At 39.4% G+C, this 18965-nt stretch overlaps 1 protein-coding gene across 7 annotated transcripts in view; it reads left to right on the forward strand.

Moving 5' to 3' along the window:
• Positions 1 to 18506, forward strand: part of klhl32 (kelch-like family member 32) — a 181540-nt gene extending 163034 nt beyond the window's left edge. For 5 of the 7 annotated variants that reach the window (XM_069888314.1, XM_069888309.1, XM_069888306.1 and 2 more), the window contains 4 exons: positions 475 to 533; positions 7143 to 7335; positions 11442 to 11536; positions 18345 to 18506. In XM_069888314.1, the coding sequence (XP_069744415.1) occupies positions 475 to 533; positions 7143 to 7335; positions 11442 to 11536; positions 18345 to 18506 (509 nt within the window). The remainder of the gene's footprint in view (positions 1 to 474; positions 534 to 7142; positions 7336 to 11441; positions 11537 to 18344) is intronic. The other 2 variants (XM_069888310.1, XM_069888311.1) reach the window with 1 other exon arrangement.
• The last annotated feature ends 459 nt before the right edge of the window (positions 18507 to 18965 follow it).

Genomic DNA, 18965 nt, shown 5'->3' on the forward strand with positions numbered 1-18965 from the left:
ATGTACACTTTTGTAGAAGATATAAACTATAACATGTATTCCACGGCCTCCAGCTTTTCCTAGAAGGAAATCGAGGTGATTAAAGGTGAGATTAATGTGTGGAAAAAAAAATTGGATTGAAATCTAATAACCATATAACCATTTATGGAACGGAAACAGGTCATGTTGGCCTTTCGAGTCCGCACCGGTACACTAGAACAATTCCACTAGCTCAAACCTCCCGCTCTCCGCCAATAACCCTCCAACCCCCTCTCCTCCACATACACATCCAACCTTCTCTTAAATGACAGACTGGATCCTGCCGCAATGAGTTGGTCCCAGAAGCATATAGACAAAAATTTAGGTGTTTGGTGAAAACATGGAATCAATCTTATATGGATTTTGCTCTGAAGAAATCTGTATGGTTTGACCAGTAAAACAAAATTCTAATCAAATAAGTATTGAGATGGAATTAACATTATTATTTTGTGTTAGGTGGAGTGACCAACACTGCTCAGTACCAGAACAGACTTATGGTGTATGATCCGAGTCAGGTAGGTATAATTATATTCTGTACTGTGGACACATGTTTGTAAATGTGCACTGAAAATTAAAATCTTATAAAATTGGAAATAAACACGGTAATATAAAATGTAATTGAAGGCATCCTACACATCATGGCAGTCCTTTGGTAACCAGGATTTAATTGCCTACTAGCCGTTTATATATAGGTATGGTACATTGAGCTGGTATTAATGAATTTGTTCAAACCAGTGATGTTTCATGTTAATTTATCATGCATTAAGAAAGTTAACAATTGCAAATTTATCACCTTCTAGTTTTGACATGTTCTCTGTGATTTTGGTAAATTTTCTGGGAAGATATTTCAACAACCACAACAGCAATAAGTGCTTTGTAGTAATAATGAGAATTCCTTCTAAAAGAAAGGAGATAATTATTTTGCATGTGGTGAAAGGTACCACATGATGTACACTATGGACGCTGCACACTGTGGGGAGACGGCAGAGCTGGTGCACTGGGGGAGATGGCAGAGCTGGCGCACTGGGGAGATGGCAGAGCTAGCATACTGTGTGGAGGCGGCAGAACTGGTGTACTGTCGGGAGACGGCAGAGCTGGCGCACTGGGGGAGATGGCAGAGCTGGCGCACTGGGGAGACGGCAGAGCTAGCGTACTGTGTGGAGGTGGCAGAGCTGGTGTACTGTGGGGAGACGGCAGTGCTGGTGCACTGGGGAAGACGGCAGAGCTGGCGCACTGAGGGAGACGGCAGAGCTGGCGCACTGGGGAGACGGCAGAACTAGCACACTGGGGAAGACGGCAGAGTTGGCATACAGAGGGGAGACAGCAGAGCTGGCGCACTGGGGAGACGGCAGAGCTAGCATACTGTGTGGAGGGGGCAGAGCTGGTGTACTGTGGGGAGACGGCAGAGCTGGCGCACTGGGGGAGATGGCAGAGCTGGCGCACTAGGGGGAGATGGCAGAGCTAGCGTACTGTGTGGAGGCGACAGAGCTGGTGTACTGTGGGGAGATGGCAGAGCTGGCGCACTGGGGAAGATGGCAGAGTTGGCATACAGAGGAGAGATGGCAGAGCTGGCGCACTGGGGGGAGACGGCAGAGCTGGCGCACTGGGGAGACGGCAGAGCTAGCGCACTGGGGAAGACGGCAGAGTTGGCATACAGAGGGGAGATGGCAGAGCTGGTGCACTGGGGGAAGGTGGCAGAGCTGGCACACTGGGGGAGACGGCAGAGCTGGTGCACTAGGGGGTGACGGCAGAGCTAGCGTACTGTGTGGAGGCAGCAGAGCTGGTGTATTGAGGGGAGATGGCAGAGCCAGGACGCTGCAGGACTACGGCAAAACTGGAATGTTGTGGGGAGACAGCACAGTGTAGGGAGGGTGCAGGGATTGCACTGTGGAGTGACTCCACACTATTGGTTGCTCATTTAATTGATTCTGTTTGTGGAAAATGTGACTCATTAAATATTATAGACATTTTTAAAATCTGTATGCTTAGCTGGCTTGGATTTTATATTGATGAAATTAGATTCTAGTGTTTTTGCTATGTCCAACTTGTTCTTGTACATTGTACAGTTCTTCACTGTTGAGAAAACTTAATTTTAGTCAAGAACTCCTGATTTATTAAAGTGACTTTCCTGAAAATGTACAAACATATGAATTGTGGTTTCATTTTGAACACAGGACTTTAACAACCTGTATAAGAAAATAGTGAATTACAAAGCAAAAATCGGTCCTTCCTGGAAATCAAAAATAAAAACAAAAAAATAATGGAAATACACCACCTCTGGAGAGTGAAACAAAGTTAATTTTTATGGGCTCTGCCGTCTCCCCCCAGTGCGCCAGCTCAGCCACCTCCCCCCAGTGCGCCATTAGAACTGAGAAAAGTTCAAGATCAGACCGACTTTAAGTTCCAGAGCAAAGGATAGGATGGAATGAACAAAGAGAATATGTGTGATAGTTTGAAGAGCAAAAGAGAATGAAAGAGGGTAACTAAAGTGGAGAACTGGAGACGATCTGTCTCTAGGTGTGTACAAGAAGGTCACAAATTATCACAGAATAGGAAAAAAATAACTAACAATGGAATTATGTGATAAAATTGAAATGGGAACACACTACAGATGTTGGAAATCTGAAATAAACCAATCAAAAATGGTTGTATTTACTCACCAGGTCAGGCAGCACTTGTGGAGAGAGAGAGAGGGAGAGAGAGAGAGAGAGAGAGAGAGAGAGAGAGAGACACACACACAAAGTTAATGTTTCAGCTTGATGACCTGTCATCTGAATTAGAGCTGGCAAGGCTTGTTTCTGACATTGCTGCAAGCAAAGCAAGTCCAGAGGGATACTATGTGCCTACTCAGAAGATTTGATACTGTACTTCAAACTCACATTTGGCTATGTTGGAATAGTGCAGTGGTTCTCAACCTTTTTCTTTCCACTCACATGCCACTTTAAGTAATCCCCATGCCATTGGTGCTCTGTAGGGATTGGTTAAGGTGGTATGTGAGTGGGAAGAGAAAGTTGAGAATCACTGCTCTTGATCCAATTGTTATTGAAATATTTTGCTTGGGAAAAATTGTCATTGACCCATTTCCTTTGGAGTTATGAAACTGTGCATATAACGAGTCAATTAAGTACAATTAAAACAGTGGTTTTCAAACTTTTTCTTTCCACCCAATCCCTTACTAAATCAAAGAGCACTTATGGCAGTGGTATGTGAGTGGAAAGAAAAAAGTTGAGAACCACTGGAATAGTAGTGTAAGAGACCGATGTTAGAAAGGTTGGGAGTGAAGTGACTCGAACACTGAATAAAGCTGTTTTACAAATCTGTTCAAAAAGGCAGCTTGCTATCATCTTCCCACAGGCTGAGAAGTAAAAATTGGCCTTGAAAAGGATACCCAGATGCCAAAAACAAATTAAAAATAAAGTGAAACTTTGCTTCACCTGGAAGGAATGTTTGATATCTGAATGCTGGAAAAATATAAAAGATTTTACCACCTGTAATTTTATTTCTCCCCATCCTCCCTTTTCTCTGCAATCTAAACTGTTTAATTTATAACTGGGTAACGGTTCTTGAAATGTTAACCCTGTTTCTCTCTCTACCAAATACTTCCTACCCTCTAAATATTTTTGGTATTCCCTCTCACTGTTTCTCTCTCACTTGGTTTCAAAGCCTGTCTTGACAAGATCTGTGACTTTTATGAACCTCAACAAACTAGTAAAATAACCCTTTGTGTTTAACACATTTCTGTTTAACAAGCATAGCTTCAATTGAAGTTTAACACTGACTTAAAGAAAGCCAAGTGGCATATTTGCATATTATGCACCTACATTAAAAATGCAGGAAAGTCAGATTATTATTTGCAGATGTATTTTTTTATATAATTAAAAACTGCCATCGAGTGTTCAAAGAGGGAATGTTTTCCTAATCAGGTCCATTTTCTGTTTACATGTATACTCACTTTTTAAAATTCATGTGACTTATTATTTGGATTTGGTGATGAACAAAAGTCGCAGTTAGAAGGATATGGCTCTGAATTCCAATAACTTGATCATTTGGCATTTAGGATTTTTTTTTTTTTTTTTTTTTGCTTTCAGCACATTATCATGTGTGATAATAACTGCCATGTATGAAGGAGCACACAGATAGATATTCACAGGTGTTGACTCTACTTTTTCTCCACGGATTAGAATCAGTTAGTCATTGCTTTTTGAATGACCTCTTTATTCCCTAGTGCCTTTTTTCCGATTAAATGCTAAAGTAGGGATGCCATGTTTCATTTAGAAAAGATGATCTTGAGGCCACATCTGGAGGGTGATGTACAGTACCGGTCTCCTTATTTAAAAAAGGATGCACGTGTTTTGAGTTCAGTTCAGAGAAATGTACTAGACCAACACCTGGAATGGTCACATCCTGTTGCACAAGCTGATCGAATTACACTGGAGTTTAAAAGAGTGAGGTGTGATTTGGTTGAAACAAATGAAATCCATAGGAATCTTGACAGACGATGTGGAAAGTATGTTTCTTCTTGTGGGTGAACCTGGAACCAGAGGTCAGTGTTTAAAATTGAAGAATTGCCGGAATGAGACAAAGCCAGGGCAGGTGATATACAATCTGATTCTTTTGGCCTGGAACTTAATTTTTACATGAAAAGTTGCTGCTGCAATTGTGCTGTGTTTGATCAATTTCAGAACTCAGAACTGCAGCTATCCTGGGTATCAGCTGGCTTGAGTACAGGAAGGGAAGGGACAGCATCAAGGAAGAATGGAGAGAGCAAGAGCTGTCTTTAAAAACTGACTTGATTTATTGCATTCAGATTACATTAATAAATGCAAGTCACAAGCACAAAATGTGTCTTTGGTCCAGTGGCATGATACATACAAACATAGACATTTGGAACAGGAGTAAACTATTTGACCGTTCAGGCCTTCTGTAGCATTCAATGTACTTAAGAACTGACCATTGTCATTGTACTTCTCTTCCGGTTGTTTTTATTATCATTTTTTTCTCTTGTGTTAATTACACTTGTTTAGTCTTTTGCGGCACAGTTGGTGTAGCAGTTAGTGCAATGCCTTTACAGCACCAGCGATCAGGACTGGGGTTCAAATCCCACGCTGTCTATAAGGAGTTTGTACATTTTCCCCATGTCTGTTTGGGTTTTCCTCAAGGGCTCCAGTTTCCTCCCACCATTTGAAATGTATTGGGGTGTAGGTTAATTGGGTGTAAATTGGGTGGTATGGACGTGGGCTGAAATGGCCTATTACCATGCTGTATATATAAATTTTAAAATGTACACTCACCTGGCTACCAATGTTTCCTGTCCCTCCCCTCTCCTTCACCCTGAGCTGATTCCATCTGCCCATCATCCACACCTCCTCTACATCCAGTTCTACCAATCACCTGCTAGCCTCTTTCCCATGCATCCCCCTCCAACAGCTATAGACTTCTTCCCTCTTAGTCCTATAGCAGGGTGTCGATCCAAAAAATTGACTTTCACCTTTTACCTCAACAGGTGCTGCTTGGCCAGCTGAATTATTTGTGTGAACTGCTTTTTTCTGGCATTCCAGGAATCAGTCCAATACAACTTGCTGTTGGCTAAATCATCCTACATGATAGGGAGATCTCAGGATGAGATCTCACCTGGAGTAAGATATTCTTGCTCCTGCACTCAAATCTTGTTACAGCGATGCCAACATGTTCATTGCGCTTGATTGTTTGCTTTCTGCATCTGGTGCAGAGAGACACGCAGATCTCATTGCACTTACCCTTTTCATTATCGGCCATAATTTGGATAATAATCTTTCTGTTTTTAGAACCAAAGTGTGCATCCCACACATTTATCTCCAAATGCATTTTCCCATGCACTTAAATTGTTTAAATCACTTCGGATTATTTTTACATCTCATTCACAGCTTTGATTTCTTCCCCAAATTTATGTTATTTTGATATGGGCCAAATGCAGGCAAATGGGACTATCTTGGTCAGTGTGGACAAGTTGGGCCAAAGGGCCTGGTTGGGTGTTGTAAAAGTCAATGGCTCTTATAAACTTGGAGTTATTGCATTTTGTTTCCTCATACAGATCATGTGAATAGTGGGGCCCAAGCACCTATTTCCATATAGGACTCTGTGTAGTATTACTCTCTGTTTATTGTCTCTTCTCAATCCATGCCAAATAGTACTCCATACCCATTTGCTTTGTTGGACTTATTATAAATCTATTTTCACCACATCCAATCTATTATATCAGTAGGTTTGTCAAGTATTATTTATTTTTGGTAAATCTGTACTAATTTTGTTCAATCATGTTAACACTATCTTTTTATAATAAATTCTAGCATTTCCCTGTGACTAATATTCACTTCCTGAATGTAACAATTTAATCTGAAGCAAAGATAACTGCAATCTATAATTTTACCAATTTCTTGTTCCTAATATTATCAGGAAAGTTAAATAGCTTCCAATTGAACAGCCCAGAAGTTCAGGTCCCTTTGATGTTGTTGACTTTACATTGAGCTATTGCTGTCTCTGTGCCTGGATTTATTGATAAAAGGAAATCATCAAGCTTCTTAAAGCTGTGTTGCATACTTTGGCAGAAGCTTTGATGCACCTGCAGTTATTGGTTGGTGTTGAATGACTCAATATGAATATGTAAACCTTCTGAAGGCAACCCACTGTATTGGCATTTTCAGCAAGAAGACAGTGTATTGAGGAAGCATCCAAGATGTGTGTGGAAGCTCAAATACGTATGTCCCTTTTGCTGATAAATATATTTATTAGAGAGATTCTGCATTAGTGAAGAAATCTGCCAGGGACAATCTAGAAGCATTCAAAGAACTCCACACCCACTTTCATCCAGTCTTGCAGACTAGTTGCAGGAATAGAGCTTTGAACTGATTTCCAGCATCTTTATCGTGGACCTAACAAAATCTCCAACCAGCCCCAGAAGAAACCCCAGCCACACCCACATGAACCAGGTTCTGACTGAGTGTAAGAACCAGCTGTTTTTCCACTCGTCTACAAATAGCAGAAGGTTGGATTTCAAAAAAGCTTCAGGGTCATGTCAGACTTGTAATAAGAAAGAAGTAGCTCTGAAACACTTTGTAATCTTTTGATTTTTTTTTTCTGACTCTCAGAATGAATGGATCAGCCGCTGTCCTATGTTACAAAGGCGAGTCTATCATGTTATGGCAGCTGTCAATAGAAAACTCTATGTATTGGGTGGAAATGACTTGGACTATAACAACGATCGGATTTTGGTTCGACAAATTGACTGCTATAACATAGACACAGACCAATGGGTACGCTGCCAATTCAACTTACTCACAGGTAGGAAGTTTGACCTTATGTGTTTTATCAGCATTAATGAAAGAACACTGATAAGTTTCTTATGAGACTTCTCCTCACTGCAATGCTTTTAAAATTATGTTTTTGGTGTTCTTTCTCCAATTGGACTTAATTAGTTGTATTTATTTATTCAAGAAAATCACAAAGATGTTGAACAAGGACTTTTCACCACTATAAAGCTTAGAGTAGCTTAGAGTAGTAATGGTGGCCAAATAATGACCCTTGATCAATTAATTATCTCTTGGATATAAATTCATCCTTGGCCTCATGTTAACATCAGAACTGTGCACGATGTATTTTAGTTCTGAAATACAGATTTCACTGATTTAGTGGAATTGAAATTTGGAAGCAGATTACAAGGCACATATATGTCTGTATCATACCACCACCACCTACGGCTCCTAGAACGCTTCCACCAGCGTTGTCTCCGCTCCATCCTCAACATCCATTGGAGCGCTTACACCCCTAACGTCGAAGTACTCGAGATGGCAGAGGTCGACAGCATCGAGTCCACGCTGCTGAAGATCCAGCTGCGCTGGATGGGTCACGTCTCCAGAATGGAGGACCATCGCCTTCCCAAGATCGTGTTATATGGCGAGCTCTCCACTGGCCACCATGACAGAGGTGCACCAAAGAAAAGGTACAAGGACTGCCTAAAGAAATCTCTTGGTGCCTGCCACATTGACCACCGCCAGTGGGCTGATAACGCCTCAAACCGTGCATCTTGGCGCCTCACAGTTTGGCGGGCAGCAACCTCCTTTGAAGAAGACCGCAGAGCCCACCTCACTGACAAAAGGCAAAGGAGGAAAAACCCAACACCCAACCCCAACCAACCAATTTTCCCTTGCAACCGCTGCAATCGTGTCTGCCTGTCCCGCATCGGACTTGTCAGCCACAAACGAGCCTGCAGCTGACGTGGACTTTTTACCCCCTCCATAAATCTTCGTCCGCGAAGCCAAGCCAAAGAAGAAAGAGAACATCTAATGCAAGCAACCAGAATGAATTGTAATCTCCCATCATTGTCTTCTGAATGGAATTCTATAGCAAGTTCTTCTGAAATTTCTGTTTATTCTCTCTCTATTTCTCTTTATATTTCACTCACTCTATCTCTCTCTATATATATTTCTCTCCATCTCCCTATCTATCTATCTACCTATATCTCTCTATTCAATCTATCTCTTTCCATGTCCATCTCTCTCAAGTGAATAAAAGCCTATTGGTTTTTCTACAATAGTCTTTCAAGTTGTTGATGGTGCATCAATTTTATTCCCTTGAGAACTTAGCAATATCCCTACTGTTCGGTTGTCATGCACTGAGTAACGGCAGGTCGTCACCTTTATACAGGAGCCTGTGGGAGGGGTCACAGGTGCAACCGACCAATAGGTGTACTTAACCAGATAATTTTACACGACAGTGATTTATCACAGTGCCCTTGCTAAATCTCTCTTCACCTCTCATCTGTAAAATTTACAAAACAGGCTCATTGTGTGTGTGCAAATTGAGTAAAAGCTACCCAGACAAATCACACCTTCCAGCACTGGATCCACAGTTCTGCAAGTCATGGCTTTACCAGACCCACCCAGATACTTTTTACTGAACTCCGATTGCTCTCTGATTGATCTTTCACAGCCCATTGTTTGAAAGTTGTTGCCATCCAGTATAAAGCACTGTTTGATGAGCACACAGACATCAGCATAAACATTCATTCCCCTCTAGGACTCCATGGCTCCAGTGCGTGCCAACTTCAAAATGTTCAGCAGTTATTTACCCAAGTTATTCCAGTAGGACCTCCAACACTAATAAGGGCTTGGATAGCAAATGCATGAGAATCTACAGATTTTACCTCATCCTGCTTGCCTGAAATCATACATCAACTTACTCAAAATATATTCCCATTCATTCTTCATTGTCTGCTAGCAACCAGTACTGCATATGTAAACTGAAGAAAATTGAGAGACGAGGGTAACAATGAAGAAAACTGTAAAATGGCACAGTTAGTGCAATGCTGTTACAGCATCAGCAACCCTGGTTCGAATCCCGTCCTGTCTGTAAGTAGTTTGTATGTTCTCCCTGTATCTGTGTGGACTTCTCTGGTTTCCTCCCACCATTCAAAATGTACTGGGTTGTAGGTCAATTGGGTGTGATTGGGCAGCACAGATTTATGAGCTGAAAGAGCCTGTCACCATGCTGTATGTCTAAATTAAAAATTAAAAAAAAACTTTTGCTTTTGATTACCAGGATAGAAAATATTATTGCTATGAAATAGAACTCTTGAATGCATCAGATCAGAGCTGAATAAGCCAGATTGTGTAGGAAGCTAGAAAGACCAATGTACAGAATCAAGATCTTATAAAGGTACATCTTATAAAGCCCCATTACCAAGGTTTGTTTGCATTTCTTTTGCAAGATTGAGTTGAATAAGATTGCTGCAAATATTTCCTTCATTATTTTTTCCAAGTGATGTCACTTATTGAGAGATGAACTTGGAAGAATTGGAAAGCTTGAATTATGGATGATTCTATGATTAGAGAAATCAAAAGGTTTCTTTCCTCAACAGTGAATTGGTTCCCAATTTCAGATTTCAGTGAATCAATGGAAAGCCTCAGAGATAATGCAAAGAATTTATGATTCATTAAAGAGCCAATAGGATGGAGGCTTTGGAAAACAAATTTAGGACAGCACAGGTAGCGTTACAGTTAGCACAGCACGATTACAACGCCAAAAACCTGGGTTCAAATTCAGTGCTGTCTGTTAGGAGTTTGTACGTTCTCTCCGTGTCTGCATGAGTTTCCTCCCATCCTTCAAAATGTATGGGTATTGTAGGTTAATTTGGGTATTTGGATGCCACAGGTTTGTGAGCCGGAAGGGCCTGTCACTGTGCTGTTTGTCCAAATTTAAAAACAGAATCAAACTTTAACTTATCTATTATTAACTTAACCTAACTTAACCCCCTTCTAATTCTAAGCACACGTGCTGGTTGACACTATCAAGTGATCTCTGCTTCTCTCTCTCTCTCTCTCTGAGACTGAGAGAAAGCCTGTTTGAGTCTCTCTGCTTACAAAACCACATGACCCTCTTACAACAGCAAATTCTCCTTTCAGACAGCAGCAGCTCCAGTCTGCTCTGTCATCTGTTGCCTTGATGAACAATAATCAATTAGTGACGTCTCTGGAGCCCTCTTCAAAGTTCTTGCAAAATACTGAAAGCTGAAAGAAGCCACTATGTCTAGCATAGCTCCAGTATTTCAAATAAGATCTGTTTTAAAGTGTTTGCATGTGACCTACTCGAACAAACCTTTCCCAATTTATCTCCCAAAAACATTTCTATATACTCTGTCACACTAGTGGCAAGCTGGGAGGAAGTCACTTTTTAAATCTAAAGACTGAATAAGTCATCTACTATCAAGTAGATTGCAAAACAAGACCATAGCTGTGAAGACAAAAGAGCTATTTCAATGTAGATGCAGTGAGATTCACGACTATAACCATATAACCATATAATCATTTACGGAGCGGAAACAGGCCACGTTGGCCTTTCGAGTCCACACCAGTTCACTGATTTTGTGCGCCCGCTTCAGGCATTGGTCCCGGTAGATCTACTTAAACCAATACATGTAAACAATGATAGAAAGCATTGCTGTTGATTGACAGGAGATGCCAACTTTTCTCTGTACTGCACTATGCTTATAGCTTCAGTGCTCTCCATAATATATAGGATAAAGATACTTTTTTTCCATTATTTGCCCCTGTGCTTCACAGTTTTAAATTTGTAACCAAACAATTCATGTGATTAAAGTGCATATTCTAGATTTTATTCAAGGTTATTTGTCTACAATTTGGTTTGACCATGTAAAAATTACAGCACTTTTTATACATGGTCTCTTAATTCAGAGCACCATAATGTTTGATTACAAATATAAAACTGTGGAGCACAGGGGCAAAAAAAGAGTCTTTGTCCCAAATGTTATGGAGGGCACTGTATGTCAGTATCATCTTTTATTCAGACTTCCAGTACAATATATCATGAAATGCATGCTACTTGGTAGATTTTTACAGTACTTTGTAGTACATTATGTTTTTCTACTTTAGGACAAAACGAGTCGGGTGTAGCAGTGCATAATGAAAGAATATACGTAGTTGGTGGGTATTCGATCTGGACCAATGAGCCATTAGCCTGCATTCAGGTCAGTATCTTGGTTCGTTTCTGATATTGAATTAATTTTATAAATAACTTTAATCACAATCTTTGAGATGAGAGACATGGATAGGATGGACAGAAAGCACATTTCTGCTGGGGTGAGAATAGCAAACACCAGGGCACATCTGTACCCATTGAGGGGATGAAAGTTTAGGAGAGACGTCAGAGGTAAAAAAAAAATTTACAAAGTGTAGTGGGTACTTGGAATACATTACCGGGGAGGTGGTGGAAGCTGGTACAATAGGGAAAGTTAAAAGACTCTTGTCAGGCACATAGATACAATAAAAATAGAGGGTTATGGAGGTCAGGTAGGATTCTGTCAGTCAGCAAAACATCATGGCTGAAGGGCATATACTGTGGTGTTATGTTCTAAGATGTAGTACCTTGGAAAATACTGCAATAGAAAACTCAATGGCTTATATTTTACAGCATTAACATTTATGTAACTATTCGCATTTACCATCGTATATCATGAAAATAATAACTTTTCTCAGTTTTTCATCTGCATCACTTGAAATGGAAATCCTGTGCTGTGGGCAGTTTTCACCAATGCGATCAAGGGAAAATATTTAAATTGCTGTTCATGTCAGATATTTTCTATAAAGTATCCTGCAGAAATATCCTGCATAGTTTTATAATTGAGATTTTAATGGTAACAAAGTTTGATCATACAAAATAGTTGCATCGGATTTCAAGTTCAAAACAATATTTTTTGTTTATATTTTAAATGTTTGTTTTACAGGTTTAACGTTAATTTTAGCTACTTAATTGTATTCTGATCCACATTTAGAGCTTTGAAAAAAATATTTAAAAATCTTTTTAAATCTGCTTTTTTTAATGCTTGCTGTAATAGTTCATTAATTTGATTGACAACAGTGCAAACTTAATGGCCTCACAGCTGATGGGCTCCAGGGATCCTATTGTATTGATGCCTTAGAGCATCAGGCATAAGAAAATGGCACAGAAAGCCATTAATTCAGTATAAGGGTATTAAAGGTTACGGAGAGAAGGCGGGGACAGGGTACTGAACTTTAAGATCAGCCATGATCTCGTTGAATGGCGGAGCAGGCTCGAAGGGTCGAATGACCTACTCCTGCTCCTATCTTCTATGTTTCTATGAGATCTTTGACCACTTTCTTGCAGGTTCACAATATGCATTGCCAAGCTGCTAACTGCAAAAGATGAATTTGAACAATTATAATCAATGAAATTTCTGGGATACTTGGCTCATCTCATGTATTACAATATTCATAGCCAACAGGAAGGTTTTGCAATGAAGTTTTAAAAGAAGTTGGGTATAACTACGATAATTCAGATTTAAAATCTCAATCTCTATTAAATCTGAAATAAAAACAGAAAATGTTAGAAACTACCAGCGAGTCAGACAGTACCTGTGGAAAGAGAAGCAGAGTTAATGTTTCAGTTTACATTTCTTTTGACACAACAGGAAAATAGATTAAAAAATATATAATTTGTTTGAAATGGAGGAAGTACAGGATATATTAAGAGAACTACCAAACAATAAAGCACCAGGAGAGGATGGATTTCCAATAGAATTTTATAAAACATTTAAAGAGTTATTCATCCCAACCCTCCTGGAAGTAATGAAACAGGTGGAAGAAACACAAAACTTACCAGAATCATGTAAGACAGCAATAATTGCAGTAATACCAAAAATGGGGAAGGACCCATTTAACACCAGCATCATACAGACCAATAAATATCCTTACTAAATGCAGATTATAAGATAATAGCAAAATTATTAGCAAACAGATTGACCGATTGTGACCAAAATTAGTAAAACAAGACCAAACTGGATTTGTCAAGAAAAGACGAACAGCAGACGAACAGACAATGTTTGTAAATTTATTAATTTAATTCATGCAGCTCAAGGGAATAACAGTGGCCATTACATTAGACACAGAAAAAGCATTTGACAGGGTAGAGTGGAACTACTTATTTACAGAAATTTAAACTTCCGGAAAAATATATTAATTGGATCAGGCATTATATAACAGGCCATTGGCAAAAGTAGTATTAAATGGATATGTATTGATCCAGTTCAAATTGAGCAGATCAACTAGGCAGGGATGCCCATTGTCCTCCTTATTGTTCGTCTTGGCAATAGAACCATTGGCGGAGCTGATAAGAAAGGAAAATAAAATAAAAGGGATGAAAATAAAGGAGAATGAGTATAAAATTAGTCTATTTGCAGATGACATCATAGTATACCTAGCAGAACCAGAGAGATCAATAAAAGAGCTATACAAGAAATTGGAGGAGTATGGAGAAATATCTGGGTATAAGGTCAGCACAAATAAAAGCAAAATAATGCCAATGAGTAATGCGGACTATAAAGAACTCAAAAAAGAATCTCCGTTTAAATGGCAATCACAAGCAATACAATATCTTGGTATCAGGATAGACAATAACCTAAACCACTTGTTAGAAACATAGAAACATAGAAGATAGGAGCAGGAGTAGGTCATTCGACCCTTCGAGCCTGCTCCGCCATTCAACGAGATCATGGCTGATCTTAAAGTTCAGTACCCCGTCCCCACCTTCTCTCCGTAACCTTTAATACCCTTATACTGAAGAAATATATCTAATTCCCTCTTAAATATATTTAATGAACCTGCCTCTACTGCCCTCTGTGGCAATGAATTCCACAGATTCACCACCCTCTGGGTAAAGAAATTCCTCCTCAACTCGGTCCTAAATGGTTTGCCTATTATCCTCAAACCATGGCCCCGGGTTCTGGATTTTCCCATCATTGGAAACATCCCATCTGCATCCATCCTGTCCAGTCCTGCAGAATTTTATATGTCTCTATGAGATCCCCTCTCAATCTTCTAAACTCCAGCGAGTACAATCCCAATTTGCGCAATCTTTCCTCATAAGTCATTCCTGCCATTCCAATTATCAGCCTGGTGAATCGCCTCTGCACTCCCTCCATTGCAAGAACATCCTTCCTTAGATAAGGTGACCAAAACTGCACAAAATACTCCAGGTGTGGTCTCACCAAGGCCCTGTACAGCTGCAGTAAGGTATCCTTGTTCCTATACTCAAACCCTCTTGATATGAAGGCCAACATACCATTTGCCTTTTTAACCGCCTGCTGTACCTGCATGCTCGCCTTCAGAGACTGATGTACAAGTACCCCTAGGTCTCTCTGCACTTCCCCATCTCTTAATCTATTGCCATTCAAATAGTAATCTGCCCTCCGGTTTGTATTACCAAAGTGGATAACCTCACATTTATCCACATTGTAGTGCATTTGCCATGTATCTGCCCAGTCCCTCAATTTATCCAAATCACACTGGAGCTTCCTGACCCTCTCTTCCGTGCACACAACCCTTCCTAGCTTAGTGTCATCTGCAAATTTGGAGATATTACATCCAATCCCCTCATCCAGATCATTAATGTAAATTGTGAACAGCTGGGGTCACAGTACAGATCCCTGTGGTACCCCACTGGTCACCGCCTGCCACTCAGAAAATGAGCCATTTATACCAACTCTCTGTCTTCTACCTGCCAGCCAGTTCTCAATCCACATCAATACTTTGCCCCCAATTCATGAGCCTTGATATTGGAAGCCAGTCGTTTATGCGGGACCTTATCGAAGGCCTTTTGGAAGTCCAGGTACACCACATCCACTGGCTCTCCCCCATCTATTTTACCTGTCACCATCTCAAAGAATTCCAATAGATTTGTCAAGCACGATTTACCTTTTGTAAATCCATGTTGACTCCGTCCGATCCCTTCTCTGCTAGTCATATGCTCCGCTATTACATCCTTAATAATGGATTCCATCATTTTGCCCACTACTGATGTAAGGCTCACCGGCCAATAATTCACCGCTTTTTCTCTACCCCCCTTTTTAAATAGTGGGGTAACATTAGCTACCCTCCAATCCATGGGTACTGATCCTGAGTCTATCGAGTTCTGGAAAATAATTCTTAAAGCATCTGCTATCTGAATGGCTACTTCCTTGAGTACCGTAGGATGTAGATTATCAGGCCCTTGGGATTTATCTGCCTTCAATCCCATCAATTTCCCCAAGACCGTGTCCTTAGAGATACTGATTTCTTTCAGTTCCTCTGCATTAGTCTCTATGTTTCCCAACATCGTTGGGAGGTTATTTGTATCCTCTCTTGTAAAAACAGAACTAAAGTAAGAATTTAATTGGTCTGCCATTTCCTTATTCCCCATTATATATTCCCCATTATATATTCCCCTGATTCCAACTGCAAAGGACCTACTCTGTTCAAACTAAATTATCAGCCATTAATAAGGAAAGTTCAGGAAGTCTTGGAAAATTGGAAAGAATTGCCTCTAACGTTGATAGGGAGGGTGAACTGCATTCAAATGAATGTATTCCCATGGATACAATACTTATTTCAAAAGTTACCAATACCCTTGACAGAGAAATCCTTTGTAGGTCTAAGGAGAATAATAAAGAAGTTCTTATGAAGGGGAAAGAATTGAGAGTAGCGCTGGACAAATTAACAGAGAGCTAAAACAAGGTGGATTACAGTTACCAAACTTCAAAAACTACTACAGAGCTGTGCAAATAAGGTACTTATCAGATTTTTACCAGACGGGAGAAAAATTGGATTGGATTAGGATAGAACTAGATAAAATAGGAGAAAAGATACTGGAGCATATACTTTATAAATGGGATGAAAAGCTGGTGCAATACAACAATTCACCAGTACTGCATCACATACTTAAAATATGGAAGAAGATACATGTAGAAATAAAAAAAGATAAATGACCAAATACCAATAAGCTATTGACACAAAATTCACTAATCCGTTTTACAATAGACAACCTATTTTTTTAGAGCATGGGAGAGAAAAGGAATCAAGAGAATAGAAAATTGTTTTTTGGGAAATAATTTATTAACATTTGAACAATTGAAGGATAAATACGGAATAACTCACGGTATAATGGTTGCATACCATCAGTTGAAAGCTTTTTTAAAGGACAAACTGGGAAGCAGTTTGAGACTACCAGAAGGAAGCAGTTTTGAATATATAATTACAGATCCAACGATAATTAAAAGATTTATAACAAACATGTACATTAAACTGCAATGTAAAGAAAATGATGAAACAAGGTATAAACCTAAGCAAAGCTAGGAAAAAGATTTAAACATAAAGATAAAGAATGTAACATGGGAAGAGCTATGTACAGGAACTATTAAGAACACAACAAACACAAGACTACATATGATACAATATAATTGGTCACACAGACTATATGTCACCCCTCAGAAATTAGAAGAGTGGAACCAACAATATCGGATAGATGCTTTCGCTGTAAACAAGAAATTGGAACAACAATACACGCAATTTGGGCACGCACAAAAGTGAATACTTTCTAGGAAGAACTAAGTCAGATATTAAGCAAAATTACAAAAAATAACATACTAAAAAACATAAATTTTTATTTTAAATAATGTAAGAGGTAAAGAACTAGGTCTCAAATTGGAGAGAGCACAAAAATATATTTATTATGACAGCCCTAGCAGTGGCAAAAAAATGCATAATGACAACCTAGAAAATGGAAGAGAACCTAAAAATACAACAATGGTATATGGAAATGAATAAGTGTATTCCATTAGAAAAAATCACGTATAATCTAAAAGACAAATATACATTGTTCGAACAAATTTGGGAACCATATATGAAATATGACAGAAAATGCCACCTTTGGCCCTCAATCTCTAAAGTGATAAGATAAACATGATTAGATTTAATGTGCAAAAGTAGATGACATGACTTGCTTTGTTTTTTTTGTGTGAGGATGTTGTTTTCTTGTATTTTGTATGTTTAATATTTATTGGTTTTAGCGGGCGTGGGAGGGGAGAGGGAGGGTAGGGGAGAAAAGAGAGAAAATGTCACTGTGTATATTTAATGAAAAACATTTGTATATATTGTTGTTGATACAGTTCATAGTGCGATAAATAAAAAGTTACCAAAAAATATATAATTTGAAGTGGCAGAGAAAGTGATGGGTGGGAGGGGAGGGGAAATATCTGCAATTGGATGCGACCAGTTTAAATAGATTAATGGGACAGCAAGAGGATGATGCTGCTTCTTTCTGTGGATAATGGGTTTCAAATAGCTGAGCTGAGAGACATAGCTAGCAGGTTAGAATTGCACCAAGGGAGAGAGAAAATCTGAGCCAAAATTACAGATTGGTGACCTACAAGAGAAATAATTAATTCTGATACAAATGGCTAGTTCTGATGCAGACAGATAAATTGCTATCGAAAGTTGCTGAAATTCTTAAGTCACAACCAGAAGGCCATAACGTGCTCAATGGAAATTGAAGTTCTGTTCCATTATTAAGACACCAAATGCAGGGCAGTATCTTGAAAGAAGTACGATGAATATTTAAATAGCTATCCTTTTGAACTTATCATCTCCTTTTCTGTCTTGTGGTATGTTGTGGTTTTTTAATGTATATGATTGCAGTTGGTATATCTTACTACACACCTCTGTGGCTATGCATACTCAAATGTATTATTTTTAACTTGGAAAGACTGGTTGGGTTGCTGGATAGTTGGAGGAGAATGGGTAAACGTTCCATAAGATGAGCGGGGAGGACAAAACAGAGAGTCACAAAGGGATGGATTCGTTGGAAATGCTGAAAGGGATGGGAAGGAGAAGGTTGGTCTCATAGTTATATTTCTGCAGACATTAAATCAACATGTGAAGAACGTAGTTCTTTTTAACTGAGAAATTGTTTAAATAGAAATTTGTAATGAAAGAATTTTTTTTTAGGTACTGGATGTCAGTACAGAAGGTAAAGAAGAGGTGTTTTATGGACCAACGTTACCATTTGCATCCAATGGATTAGCGGGATGTTTTCTACCAGCTCCTTATTTTACGTGCCCTAATCTTCAGACTCTTCAAGTGCCTCATTACAGGATTGGTGCTGTGTGAGAGAATAGGGTTTAAGGTTTCAATCCACGTGCATTATTGGATGGGTATGGCTATTTATGTGGCATCAACACTGGTTCCAGTATTTTTGTACACACAGGGCAAGACCTATACAGGTGCTCCCCGACTTACTTAGGACCATCTGCACATACAACCAATTTTTAAAAATATATATAAAATTTAAGAGATTTAGGTTGTATTTCACAAACTGTAACAGGGATACAGGGCATGTAATAGCCAAAACATGCTTAGTCGTTAGTCGGTGTTCTGGGGACCAGGGGCTGTGTGAGGCCATCTTGATTCCTGTGCAAATGCACGAGTCTTCGGTTGGCACATGTGGTGGGTCCACGAATTAGAGTTCAGTTGGCACATGCATGAGAGTTAAGGATGTGATTTCAATATTGTCAGGGCACTTAACTCTTAAGCATGCACCAACCAAACTCCAATACGTGAACCCACTAA

The sequence above is a fragment of the Narcine bancroftii genome, chromosome 6, assembly GCF_036971445.1.
Source record: "Narcine bancroftii isolate sNarBan1 chromosome 6, sNarBan1.hap1, whole genome shotgun sequence".
NCBI classification, from domain to species: Eukaryota; Metazoa; Chordata; class Chondrichthyes; order Torpediniformes; family Narcinidae; genus Narcine; species Narcine bancroftii.